We start from the raw sequence: 13,055 nt of genomic DNA on the forward strand, positions 1-13,055 counted from the left end.
GGACACATATAACATATTATTTAGATATTCATACGCCTAAATTCAGTGTAGACATGACACACAGATTTTATGCTTTGGAAATAATTGAGATTCTGTTATTTTATTTATGATTAATTACAGTTTTTTGAACTCGCATAAAGTTGATAAATATTTGACAGTGTCGTTTATCAAAATATGACGTTTGCAACCTTTTTGTCTATGACAGCATGATGTTACGAGGCCGACTTATCCCCACTCAATTTGCTCTTCCTGATAGTAACACTCGATCAGGGTTACGGTTTTATTTTACACACATAACTGGATTATTTTTTTGGCTGGACTCTATAATGAAATATAAAAACAAACGATACGATTAATATAAAAAAATCGCAAAACAACAATTAAATAGGACCGTATGCCATCTTTATATATTTAAAAATAAATGTATATGTTTGTCCTTTATATATTCGATGAATACTTAAACCAATTTAGATGCGATTTTTTGCAAAATTATCTAATTTACTTGATTTACGTACAAATACAATAAAAAACAACTAAATAAAATTGAATCTACGACAAAAAAGATAAAATAATTACAACCTCAAGACAAAATCTATCTTAGTTTTTTATTTTTTTTTGGTTTCGAATTAAATGTCAAGGTCACGCCAAAACCCGGCTGGCAGTTAAAAAATGACGAAATTTGCGTTGGGCATAAATTGAGTGTCATAATTTTAGAATGCTAAGGGTAAAACGCGGTCTGTCTTTTTTTCATTAACACGTATTCCGGTATTTTTTCCAAGGATTATGGCACTAGAGTAGTGATTTTTGCACAACTTTGATTTGAGCACGACGAGGCCTCTTAGCCAATCACATAAGAAGATAAAATGAAAAACTAACCTTTTTAAAGATATATAAATAGTTTTAAAAAGTCAAAAATAAATGACGTGTGTCCTTATTTACATAAAAACGTTTGTTCAACCAGCTAATAGCAAGCAAGCCAACGTTCGGGCAGGACAAAGTCTCGTGTATCGGGTCCGCTAGTAGTCAATAAATAAACAATAAATAAAATAAACAACTACATAATAATAAGTTCTTATAAATCAATGCGTATATTTTATTATTTATATTACATAAGAGTACATTTTAAATTTAAAGGAGTTATACTGATTACATCACAAACCATAATAAAAAGGATAAATATTTGTTATTTTAAAATACAATCTAATAACATTATATTCTATCAATATTATTTAAGCGACAAATTTAAATTATAGATCCTTTTGAACGTGTTTTTGGCAAGCATGTTGATGCAGCTCGAATCAAAATTAAAAATGGTAGAGCTTGATAATTTTAAAAAAAAATATATATTTTTAGTTCGCAAACGAATTTATAAAATACGCTTTACCGTCATTATACTTGGCATCATCATAAACCCTAGAGTTTTGATGATGAACCCTATTTAATACCCTATCCTCATCAAAAACGTCTTCCGAAATAGAATTATCATAGTCCTGTAATAAATATCCTTTGTCGTGTTTGGGATGAGTAGGATTAAGCATTTCAAGAATTTTATTGAGGATCGTTGCTTTATCTTTATTTTGGATGTGATCGTCATATTTTTCTTCCATTTTGTCGATCCCATTCAATAAATGGTAATTTCTGTCCATATCATTGGCGTTGTTATCGCCCACGTGGTTTATGTGGGTTGATGTTTGCGTGTTTTCCTCGTTATTCCATTTATTGAATGATTGATATTCAGTGTTGTAGATTCTCGGTCCGTTTTTAAGATAATCTGGCTTATTTTTCGTCCCGTGTAAAATGAGAGACAATGGACCAATTTTCCCTACGTTATCAGCTGGACCAACCTATAAAAAAAAACCCAAATAAAAATCAATTATTTAGTTTACCAATTAAATTGCAATGATTCAATTAACATTAGAAAAACTAAAAGAAATTCCAATAGAGTAATAATTTACTGAAGTAAATGTTATTAAATATTATATATAACCACATACCGACTTTTCTATGTCGACCGGTTTCGAGACGTACCCGTTTCTTTGTCAGGACACCAATTAAACCAACATGCAAAACCCACTATACACATTCACCATAATTGTTGCATAAAAATATAAAACCAACACGACATGTATTTTAATAAGCACATGAACTGATTAGGACAAACATGCACTGATTAAATTATGAAAATATTTTGTTGTTTGATTATTAATGAAAAAAGTAGAGGGGATGGAGGGAGGGAATAAGCTTTCAATAGGGTGACCACTACAGTGGAACATCGTTTAAAGGATAACGTTGGAAGTTTGTTTGATTATTGATCAAAGGAACATTATTTTTAAATGATTATGCTTGTTGGTTTAATTTTAAAAAATAAAAAAATAAATGATTATGCATGTTGGTTTGCATGTTGGTTTAATTGGTGTCATGACGAAGAGACAGACTTGTCTCGAAACCGGTAGACATAGAAAAGTCGGTAAGTGGTTATATACAAATATTTAATAACATTTAGTAAAATGTTTGACCACAAAGTTTATGCTTTAAATATTAATAAAATTTACTTAAGTGTTCTTACACGTAATTTATTTCATTATTCCCTTTTTACACCTAATAGTGCATAGGGCACTGCATTGGTACACCAATATCAGCGCACCTTTTCGTAACATGAAGGTAAGATGATCAGTCTTACGCTTCAGGTACCAGTCCAGGAACTATGGAATATTTTAGTGTGGAAACACCCTTAATAATAAATATTTCATATCAACCATGTCGGGAACCAAACCCGAGACCTCTTGAAATGGTAGGCAAACGCGCTGATCATTTTAATGATTATAATGAAGTCGATAAACATCGAGGTTCATACACTTAAGGGGTTCACTCGAGGTTCTCATACACCTTAATTAATATTTATTTTTTTAATTCGCAAACCATCTGATAAAAATAATCATAATTTTTATAAAACACACAGGATTACAAAAATTTCATGTAGAACAACAACAAACCATCACGCCGTTTCTCTGTATGAGTACACAGAGAGGATAAAACGCCGCATCAATCTATCTTTGTATACAGATTTCGCATCTTCTACATTCATACATCTTCTCATGCACGCGCGCCGATTATTCCGACTTTTGACATGTTCATCTTCAAGTATTTGTTTGAATTGGTCATGCCATGTCTTTCTCGGTCTTCCTCTTTTTCAGTATCTATCAACATTCGCATTGTCAATATTTTTTAGCCGATTTTTCGCTGTTCATTCACTCTACATGTCCAAATTAGCGCAGAGAACCATTCTTGATTTTGTCGATTATGCCTATCTCAGCCTTACATAATGTACGGATCTTGTCACTTTACGCTTCCCATCTTTACTAGAACAACGTGACAAAAAGAAGTTCCAAGTGTTTCGATAGTATTTAATAATCGCTGTTAAAATAAAATAGGTTAAGATCTATTAGTTAAGTGTACCTTTATGAAAAAGCTTGTCTAGCTTTGAACGGGTCGGTAGAAAAAATACAAAATAAGCGGTTAGGAATAAAGTTGTTTTATTTTTATTTTATTTTCCTTGAATATACAAATATTGGCAAGATAATAATTATTTTTTGTGATATTTAAACGCCCTACCTTTTATCTCGGATTACAAATAACATTATATATTTATATGTGTGAGGTTTTGTTTATACGTGTACATAGTACTTATATCACGCTGAATCAACTGCTCCACAAGTGTATAGCTTATGTTAGGTTTTTGTTATTTTCATTGTGTGTTTTGTAATATAAATAATATAGATGTACATACATACCTTGTTTTTAAAACTGTCTAAATATTTGTTAATTATATTTGTTTTTTAAGTTAGTCTTCTTTGTTTATTCTCAAATGTAATTTAAAAAACTAAATTGTTAAGTGTCTTTGGCACGGGAAACCCCAGTGAGGTCACATTATTTTTATTATTAATTATAGTTTGTAAGCGAAAAACATGAATAAATAAATAAATAAATATATTGTATGTGTACTATAGTGTTATAAGTGTATGTAGCATATCCTTCGCATGTCTACATAATATAAGGGTTAGTGTGTGTGTGTCTACCCTCGCAATTGTTTTTTTTTATTCATTTATTATTTTATTTGCACTACAACAAGCCAAGGTCAAATTACAGTTGCACAGTACACCCAGACCTAAGAAATATCACATTTAATTTTTGTGTGCTCACCGGGAATCAAACCCAAAATCATCTGTGTGTGATTTAAGTGTCTTAACCACTGCACCACCGAGGCCGCCAGTGAGTATTTAATTGACAAAAATACAAATAAATACATTTATAGTGTGTTGTACTATTTATTTCTAAATTATGTTAGTACACTTGTTGAATTATGAAAGTATCCCAAAATGTGTTTTTTATGTAAAACTTAATAGGAATATTAAAGGTGTTTCTAGATACGTTAAATTCATAGATACCTAAAAATAAAAAAATGATTTTTTTTCTAAGTAAACTTATACCTCAATAGAGAGCGAGTGATTATCATTGATTCATATCTCAGCCGAGACAAAGAGAAATGAGAATGTGGAAGTCAGGACATTTTTAAAGATAAGGACCCGTCTTTAGCTGGTTTAAACCTTCAATGCCCAATTTTTGTAACTCTAAGTAAAAATATATTTTTAAGTATGTTTTTTGATACACATAATGGAAAAAATAATGAAAAAAAAAGTTTAAATTTTTAAGTATATGTTTGATTTTTTTGTATGTGGACAATACGCTACACCGGGCATCAAAAGGTTTAAAAATACAAGAATACAAGGAAAACAAGAAATATCGATTTTTATGTACATGTTTTTATATAATAATGAAAGTTGCGGAAACAAGAATAACTTCAATTCGTTAAAAAAAAAACAAAGAAATCACCATTTGAACTTTAGTTTAATTGCATTTTTATAATACGTGGAAGTGATTTTTTTTCAAATTTTTTCGAAAAGTATTTACCCTGAAGGCAAATTTAAAAATAAATTATAATGGCTAGTATGTATACAATATAATAAACTAGTCGCCGAGTGATAAACATGTTTGGCTTCACTTTTAAACGACTACACCAATTATCGGTGTGTAGCAGTATCGTCTACATTTGTGCATTGTAGGGTTAAGTTATCCTCCTCAGACCCGAGGCCTTGTTTAATATATACTTGATTAACTTTTTTTAAAATTTGATTCACTTGAAGAAAAGAAAGAAAATAAAAATATATTTTCATGAAAATTCCTAACAGTAAAGGGTCGGGGGAGGGTATCATATATGATACTTGGGGACTTAAGCACAACAAAAATCTTTTTTTTTGTATTTATTGGTTAAAGTTTTTTTAGAAACATACACATACAAAATTACTAAATAATGATAAATTCATTATTAATTATTTGAAAAATAACAAATAGCAGTTTCGATCTTGTGTAAAGCATAGGAAAATCTTGCATTGTGGACAAAAAACAAAAGTCAGAGCATTACATCCTGGAAGTCGACACTTTGAGCGGTTTTTCTGCTTATTATTTTTCATCACTGGTAAATGCTTTGCCTCTTTGGCACGAAGATCTTCATGAGGCAAAGGCATGACGCTGCGTCTTGCTGGAGGCTCATTTTCATCATTACTAAGATTGTTTTCATCCCCCCTCTCTTATTTTGACGTGCCAATCCCGCTACTAAATGGCAAGCAACATCCCACTTGAAGGCGTAATAATCCAGTACTTCTTTGCGAGGTAAAACTTTTATGGCTTTTAAGCGATATTCTAGCCATAATGCAGCAATAGTGAAATCAAATAAGTGATATATAACTCTCACTGTCCACTTATTAGTTTGATTCCTCGTCCCATATGTGGATATGACTCTGTCAAGTAAATCAACCCCTCTCATAAATTAATTGTAAGAATTTACGCAGGCTGGTTGAGCTACCGTTATGTGAGCTTTGTCCGTTTTTGACCATCTTTTACATTGATTGAGGGGTTTTATGGCCTTTGATGAAGAAACAAAATGAATTGCTTTGCTATCAAGCCATTTTACAATGGCAATTCTATCATCTCCCCTCACTACACAATCATAAAAACCACGACCAGTTTGTTTCAGCTGGGAATCTGTTTTAAAAATTGCAAATTTTGGCAATCTATTATTTCTTATCGTACCAGTTCCAAGAAGGCTTCTTTTGTGGAGGTTTTCTAATAGTGGTATTGAAGTAAAATACCTGTCTTTTAACAGTCAGCAGGCAGAGCCAGCAGGCAGAGTGTCGGCTAACTTTAGGACATAACGTCCTCCAACACCTATTTGTTGGGGTGAAGTATACAAGGCAGACTCCACTGACGTGCCTTTACCTTCGTAGAGAAAAAAAATCAAGGGTATTCCTCCTGGTTTTCAACCCTACTGGGTTAGGCTTTCCTCTAATTACTTGCCTCTTTGAGCATCTCCCTTGGAATGGAATCATTTGCTCATTGATGGAAATATCCTCTGTCCTTTCATTTTGCATGCATCCCCTTTCAACTTGCATCATAATTGGCCTCACTTTCCAAAAACAGTCATTTTCTTTAGTAGTTTCCGTTACAACATTGTCATCTTCTAATTTTAAATTTGACCGGATAGCAAAAATCCTGAATCTTATAAAATTATCGGCAACTAAGGGCACACGATTTTGACGAGCCCAATATAGTCGTATTCGAGGATAACGTATAAGGCCAATTATGTTGCTTACTCTAAAGAAGCATTTAATTTTACAACCAGTAGTTGCGAGGGATTTTCCGTGTCGTTCTAATTACGTAATTCTTGTAAGGGAACATTATCAGCATCACTCCAATCATTATCAGAATAAATATCCACAGGATCAGGGCTCAAAGGTCTTCTTGTTTGCATGTCATCTTCTTCATCACTACCCCAATCATCATTGCATTCCAAGTCTGAATCATTAGGATTCATAGGTAGTAACAGCTCTTGTTCGATTTCATTTTCATTTAACTCTGAAATGAAAATTAAAGTTAACCTAAAGACCCGAGGTATCACGTATGATACTTCAAAGAAAAACATGAAATACTTCAATAAAATACAAGCCAGATATAATTTTATATCGTAATACTAAAGTAAACACACTAAAAATAATTTATAATACTATATTACTTGTGTAAAATAAATAAAATATCACTTACCTCCAATTTCTATACGAGACATGATGACAGCAAAAAATCACGATTTTTACTTGACAGTTGTGCTCAAAGTAACTAGTTTAAACAAGTCAAAACAACTCCGTCTTTAAAACAGTTTCCTATTTGATCCGATACTCTGAGCTCATGTCACACAGCATAACCAGATGATATATTTCTGACGAAAACCCAAAGTATCATATATGATACCGTAGGCCCGAGGAGGTTATCACTTTTTACACACTGTAATATTCGTCATTTTACCAAATAGATAATAATATTCTAAGAGTATTACAATGAATTTTTTTTCTCAAATAACCTAAATAATGCGAAATAATGCACACTTCAATTATTGGATACACAACTCCAGATTGTTATAAGATTATGAAATGTTAAAAATAACCAAAATGCGACAAAAAATTGTTATTTGAATTTAGTTATTTGTTGACATTTCTTTACACAATTCCATTGTTATGGCAATAACGTGGCAATAACGTGGCAATAACGTTCAACGTAAATATGGGCAGCTGCCCTGGATATATAAACATCGTTATATTGATTTTTAAACTTAATAATTATCAATATGTTTTTTTTTTGGGTGATACTATGTGTGATAACAGTGACCGTGAAAACCTTTGCACCTATTTGATAATCATTTTAAAACTTAATTTCGACGAATCAAAACATACAAAAATTGAAAACGTATAAAATAAATATCTCAAAATTAGATTAACTAGAAATCAATAATAGCAATATAATTTCAATAAATCAACAGACAAAATTAAAAATTGAACGCTTTTATAAGCTTCTATAGTTTGGTCGTGTACGGAACGACAAAAAAAGACTTTTTTTATATGATAACATTCTTCATTACTATATATTGCCAACACACGTATACTGTGACATTGTCCCTTTCTGAATTTATTCAAAATAAAACATTTTGTAAATTTACCACACAAGAGTTTAATATAAACTAAACATTTACATTTGAGGATGGTTAATACTGATTACCCGAAACTATTCGTGTTATAATATATTAAACTCTTGTGTGGTAAATTTACAAAGTGTTTTATTTTATGTTTTTAAATGTTTTTCCTCAAAGTAAATGCTGAAACAACAAATAATCTAATGGTCTCTTTCTTTTGGAAATAAATATTTTTGTATCGTTTTTCAATTTTGTAAATCTACTTAAGATAAATTTTTGTTTAGAATCAATCTTTTCAACTCCGTATAATATTTATTGGTCCGAAAACGCCCGTTAGAGTGTGAAACCGCTAATTAGTCAAATAAATAAGTGAAAGTGAATGAAGTGTTTTAATTTATTACTTATGTAAAAATACAAATAATGGGCATAGACGGAAACATGACCAGCCAAAAATAGGTGATAAGCTCTATTGATTCCAAGGTTCATTCATTCTCCAATATTCCCTCATCTCGGTTGAGATAACTATCACTGATATTAATTTCAATTTTGTTGAGTTAATAAATAACATTTATTTTAAATACCTGTTTTTAAATTTTATCTTAAAATTTCTGGATTGAAACTAAATTAACCTACCTCGTCAAAATACATTTAAAGTCATTGACGTTTCTTTAATATTTCGTTCTTTCAAAATTTCTGATAAGATATATATTTATTTACGTAATTTCCTAGTCTTGTAAACAAAAGTGTTTACACTCGTAAAACTGTAAAGTTTAACTTGATTAAAATTTCAAAAAAACAACGTGATACGTATAATTTGTTAAGTATTTGTTCTTTTGTAAAGTTCGAAGCAAAGAGCTTAAAGTTAATTTTCATCAGAATAGATTAAGCACGAATATAGAACAAAGAAAGTTATGTTTTAGGGTTCAGAAACTGGAAACTTAATTCTGTGATATATTGGGGTTTGTTAAGAGGAAAACTTCCGTACCTATTTTCACGTGTATACAAACATGAATTTGAACTTTAGTTTTATAGCATTTTCAATTATGTTATATTACAAATTTGAAATACCTAAAACACAAAATTATGTAATAAACTCTTAATGATGTTCAAAACATAAAACAATATTTCAAACTTAAAATTATGTTTCAAACTCGAAATAATATTCAAAGGAAAAACGATATTTTAAACTCAAAATAAATAATGTTTCTAACTCAAAATGTTGTGTGTTATTCGTAAAATGTCATATTTTTAAGTCCGAGTAAAAAAAACTATTTTTATTTAATTTTTTTATTATGTCATTATCATTGTAATATTTTATTTATTTTTTACGTGTGGAATGATGCGGAGTGGCTATTTCAATGTACGCTTTTCTTCTTCTTTTTTTGACATTGTATTTAGTAATGTATAAAAAACTATAATTGGCTTATGATTTTGGTTTATTTGTAAATTTTTATTTTTTGTTGTAATAGCTGTTGTTTTTTATAAGAAATAAAATATTTAAAAAAAAATAAACAAATAAGTTTACATAGAATACAACACATGATAAATCTATTTTACTTTTTTTTAACTGATGGTGTACTCCCCAATAATGTTATTGTTTTTAAAAATTGCAGAAAATACGCTATAAAAGAGTATCAAATAAATGTGACATTTTTTGTTTATAAATAGCTTTATTTTAAAACATTTTTTCAGCACACTCTTAATAGTTAAACTAGAAATTATTATGTTGCAAGAGAGAAGAAAAATATATTTGAGAAGGGAATATGTAGGTTTAGTCATTTACAAGGCTTATGACCTGTCTGGTTTAAGTGGCCACTTTACACACTGTGTAACATTTTGGCTACGTTTGAACATCCACCATTCCTCAACTCTTATATCTGTTGACTTTTGTGCAATAGAAGAGCCAAAAACTTTATCATGTGGGTGAGATTCATACGTTTGAACTAATTCACTTATTAGGCAACGTCTAAAAACAATTTCCAATTTGTATACTTGATGAGATTATACATGTAGAAATGATATTATTACAACTTAAAACATAAAATAAGGTGCAAGTAATTATTGATGATTCAACATCATTTTTTCCACATTCAGTGGTGCAAAGACCACTGCACTGGTAAATCAAATGCGACATAATCTGATCATCTGTTACATGAAGGTAAGGTGTCAGTCTTGCGCTGATGGTGTCGGTAAAAAAACAATGAAATTCTGCAGTACAAAAAATCTTTGAGATCAAAATTTTACGTCCATTTTACCTAGAATCGAGCACAAAACCTCGAGAATGGTAGACCAACACGTCAACATCTTATCTACATAACGAGGTAGACTAATTTCCACTCGATTTTCTAGGATTTTTATCCGAGAGCAGCTTTCGAGTCAAAAGCTTCCGTCCAGGGTTCTAGTTTTATTTCACAAACAGACCTGGGGCCTTATTCTGGGAAGACATGACCTTTTGTCACCCACTTGAAAAGAGTCGAGGGGTCATGTCGATTGCTTTTTCATAATACTGTTCTTGAAAACCCTTCGACAATTTAATTACTAAGATTAATGAAAAAGTGGCCTCACTAACAAATACATATTTATCTATGGCTTTCTTGCCTCATTTGAACTTTTATTGATTCCAGTCCAACTTTATTCTCCGGATATTTTGTGTACGGAGTAAATTATTAAAAAAATAGAAAATGAAAAATTGAATGGAAAAGGCACTGCAATATTTGTAATTATTATTTGCCTTTGACGTAAAACACATTTATTTAACAATGTTTTGAGTATATCCAAATGTTTGTAGACATATTGGATTTTCCTCTTTTGGGAGTTATTAAGATTAAAATTTTTGCAACTAAGAAGGAAAACATTTTTGAGAAGATAATATGGAAGTCTAGGCATTTAAAGGGCTTACTTTTGCTCAACTTACCCCACCCATGGGGCAGGTTGAGCTGCTTGGAAGTCTTTCACATACATGACAGTACCATCTTAACCAGGATTAAATCGTTGTATTTTCTAAAGACCTTTGGAGCAACGTAAAGTATCTAACTTTGCGGGAATAAGTTAATCTGATACACCGCCCAAAAATTATGACACATTATATAAACAGTTGCTCAATTAGCCCTGCCTTACTTTTTTCCTAGGTTTGATAAAAATAACATTATGATTGAAACCTTCATGCTCATCGATACGCCATGCGATGAGATTTATCTGACTGAATTATTTTATTTACTACGCAACGCCTGAAAACATTTTTCAATTTTTGTAATTATTCTCGAACCAGTTTGCTTTGTCAACGATATTTGAGTCTGTCTAAATGTTTGAAGACAAGTATTGAATTGTACTCTCTAGGGAGTTAAGGTTTAGATATTTAAACATTAATGGAAAATATTTTAGGTAAAAATGGTAAATGTTACACAGTGTGTATTGTGTATTTTTTTTTTGATAAACGATCGTTGAAGGCATTTTTATTGAACCGTGAGTTTAAGAAAAAGAAAAACGACAAAAAATATTGATTTTATTTCTTTTTAAAATCGAAAATTCAAGTGATTGTGTGATCAAGTGAAATTTAAATGTTTTCTGACAAAAAGTGGTGAATATTACACAGTTTGTAAAGTGCCCCCTTAAACCAGTTATTGACAGGTCATAAGCCCTGTAAATGCCCAGACTTCCATATTCCCTTCTTTAAGGTATTCTTCATCCCTGTTGTAATTTGTTAAACAGTATTATTTGTTAACTATTTTTGTTTCATATTGATCTTATATAATTATTAAGTCGGAATGTTCATTTCATCATTATCATCGTTCCCTTTCCTCACCTAATGGTGCATAGGGCACTGCATTGTTACATCAATCGCAGCGTATCTTGATGATTTTTGTTACATGAAGGTAAGATGATCAGTATTACGCTTTAGGTACCAGTCCAGGGACTATAAAATATTCCAGTGTGAAATCTCCCATTTAAAATAAATATTTCACATCAACCATGTCGGGAATCGAACCCAAGACCTCTTGCATGGTAGGCTAACGCGCTGACCATTACACCACGAGGCCGACAACCTAACGCTAACTATTTTTCGTTTCATCAATATCAATATATAGTATAATTATTACGTCAGAATGTTCATTTATGAACTTTATTTTCATCGTAAAGTTTTATGAACCGACAGCCGCGAAATTCGAAAAGTGGCAACCCCGTATACGAGGAAGCGTTTGTAAAATAAAAAAAGTTGGTAATGAAAAATATTTTTTCATATATTATGTATGAAATGATCATTATAGCAAGTGGTTAAATATATTACCAAAGATCGTTAAGGGGTTAAGTAGGTGCATGAAATCTCAAATGTGAAATTTTTCAATAAAAAAATGTCTCCCCTATTTCGTTTTACTGTTTTTGGAGATCCTCATGACTTTTTACAATGTTTTTTAAAAACACATTTTTACAAGACTTTTTTTATTATAATATCCTAAAACATGTTGTTTGATTTAACGAAGTATTTAACTATGCTTTTTCGGATACGATTTTTGTTGTATTTTGAGTTTACTAAGCATTTTACTGGGTTTTCGACTATTTTTTTGAAAGCATTTTTTTGTTGTGTTTCTAAGTTTTTTACTTTATTTTCAAAATGTATTTGTAACGGTTTTTTGTTGTCTAACCCTAGTTAGACAGTCAAAGCAATTTTGTATGAATGCATAATTATTTTTATTTTTATATATTTAACTTTTTGTACATAATGTTATTTGTACATTGGCGGGCTTATTGCCAAATAACAATTTCTTCTAACCAACCAATAAAATAAAAGTTTTATTTTTATAATTCAAGTTACAGAACATATTCAATAGAAAAAAAAATATTAAAAAGTTAAAAATATATAAAAATAGAAATAAACGTATTTGTTTATACATTACCTTAAATCAAAACTATTACTCAATGGGAAAAAGGATAAAAGAGGAAAGAGGAAAAAGGAAAGGAGGAGAGATTAAGGAAGAGAAAGGAG

General features: G+C 30.5%; 1 protein-coding gene across 1 annotated transcript in view; it reads right to left on the reverse strand.

Moving 5' to 3' along the window:
- Positions 1-1,055: 1,055 nt before the first annotated feature.
- Positions 1,056-13,055, reverse strand: part of LOC148280314 (neuroendocrine convertase 1-like) — an 86,119-nt gene continuing 74,119 nt past the window's right edge. The window contains exon 15 of the mRNA XM_088228564.1: positions 1,056-1,844. Within this exon, the coding sequence (XP_088084690.1) occupies positions 1,350-1,844 (495 nt within the window). The 3' untranslated portion in view covers positions 1,056-1,349. The remainder of the gene's footprint in view (positions 1,845-13,055) is intronic.

Source organism: Micrasema longulum, unplaced genomic scaffold, assembly GCF_059751315.1.
Source record: "Micrasema longulum isolate JH-2025_06_02 unplaced genomic scaffold, ASM5975131v1 h1tg000595l, whole genome shotgun sequence".
NCBI lineage: Eukaryota > Metazoa > Arthropoda > Insecta > Trichoptera > Brachycentridae > Micrasema > Micrasema longulum.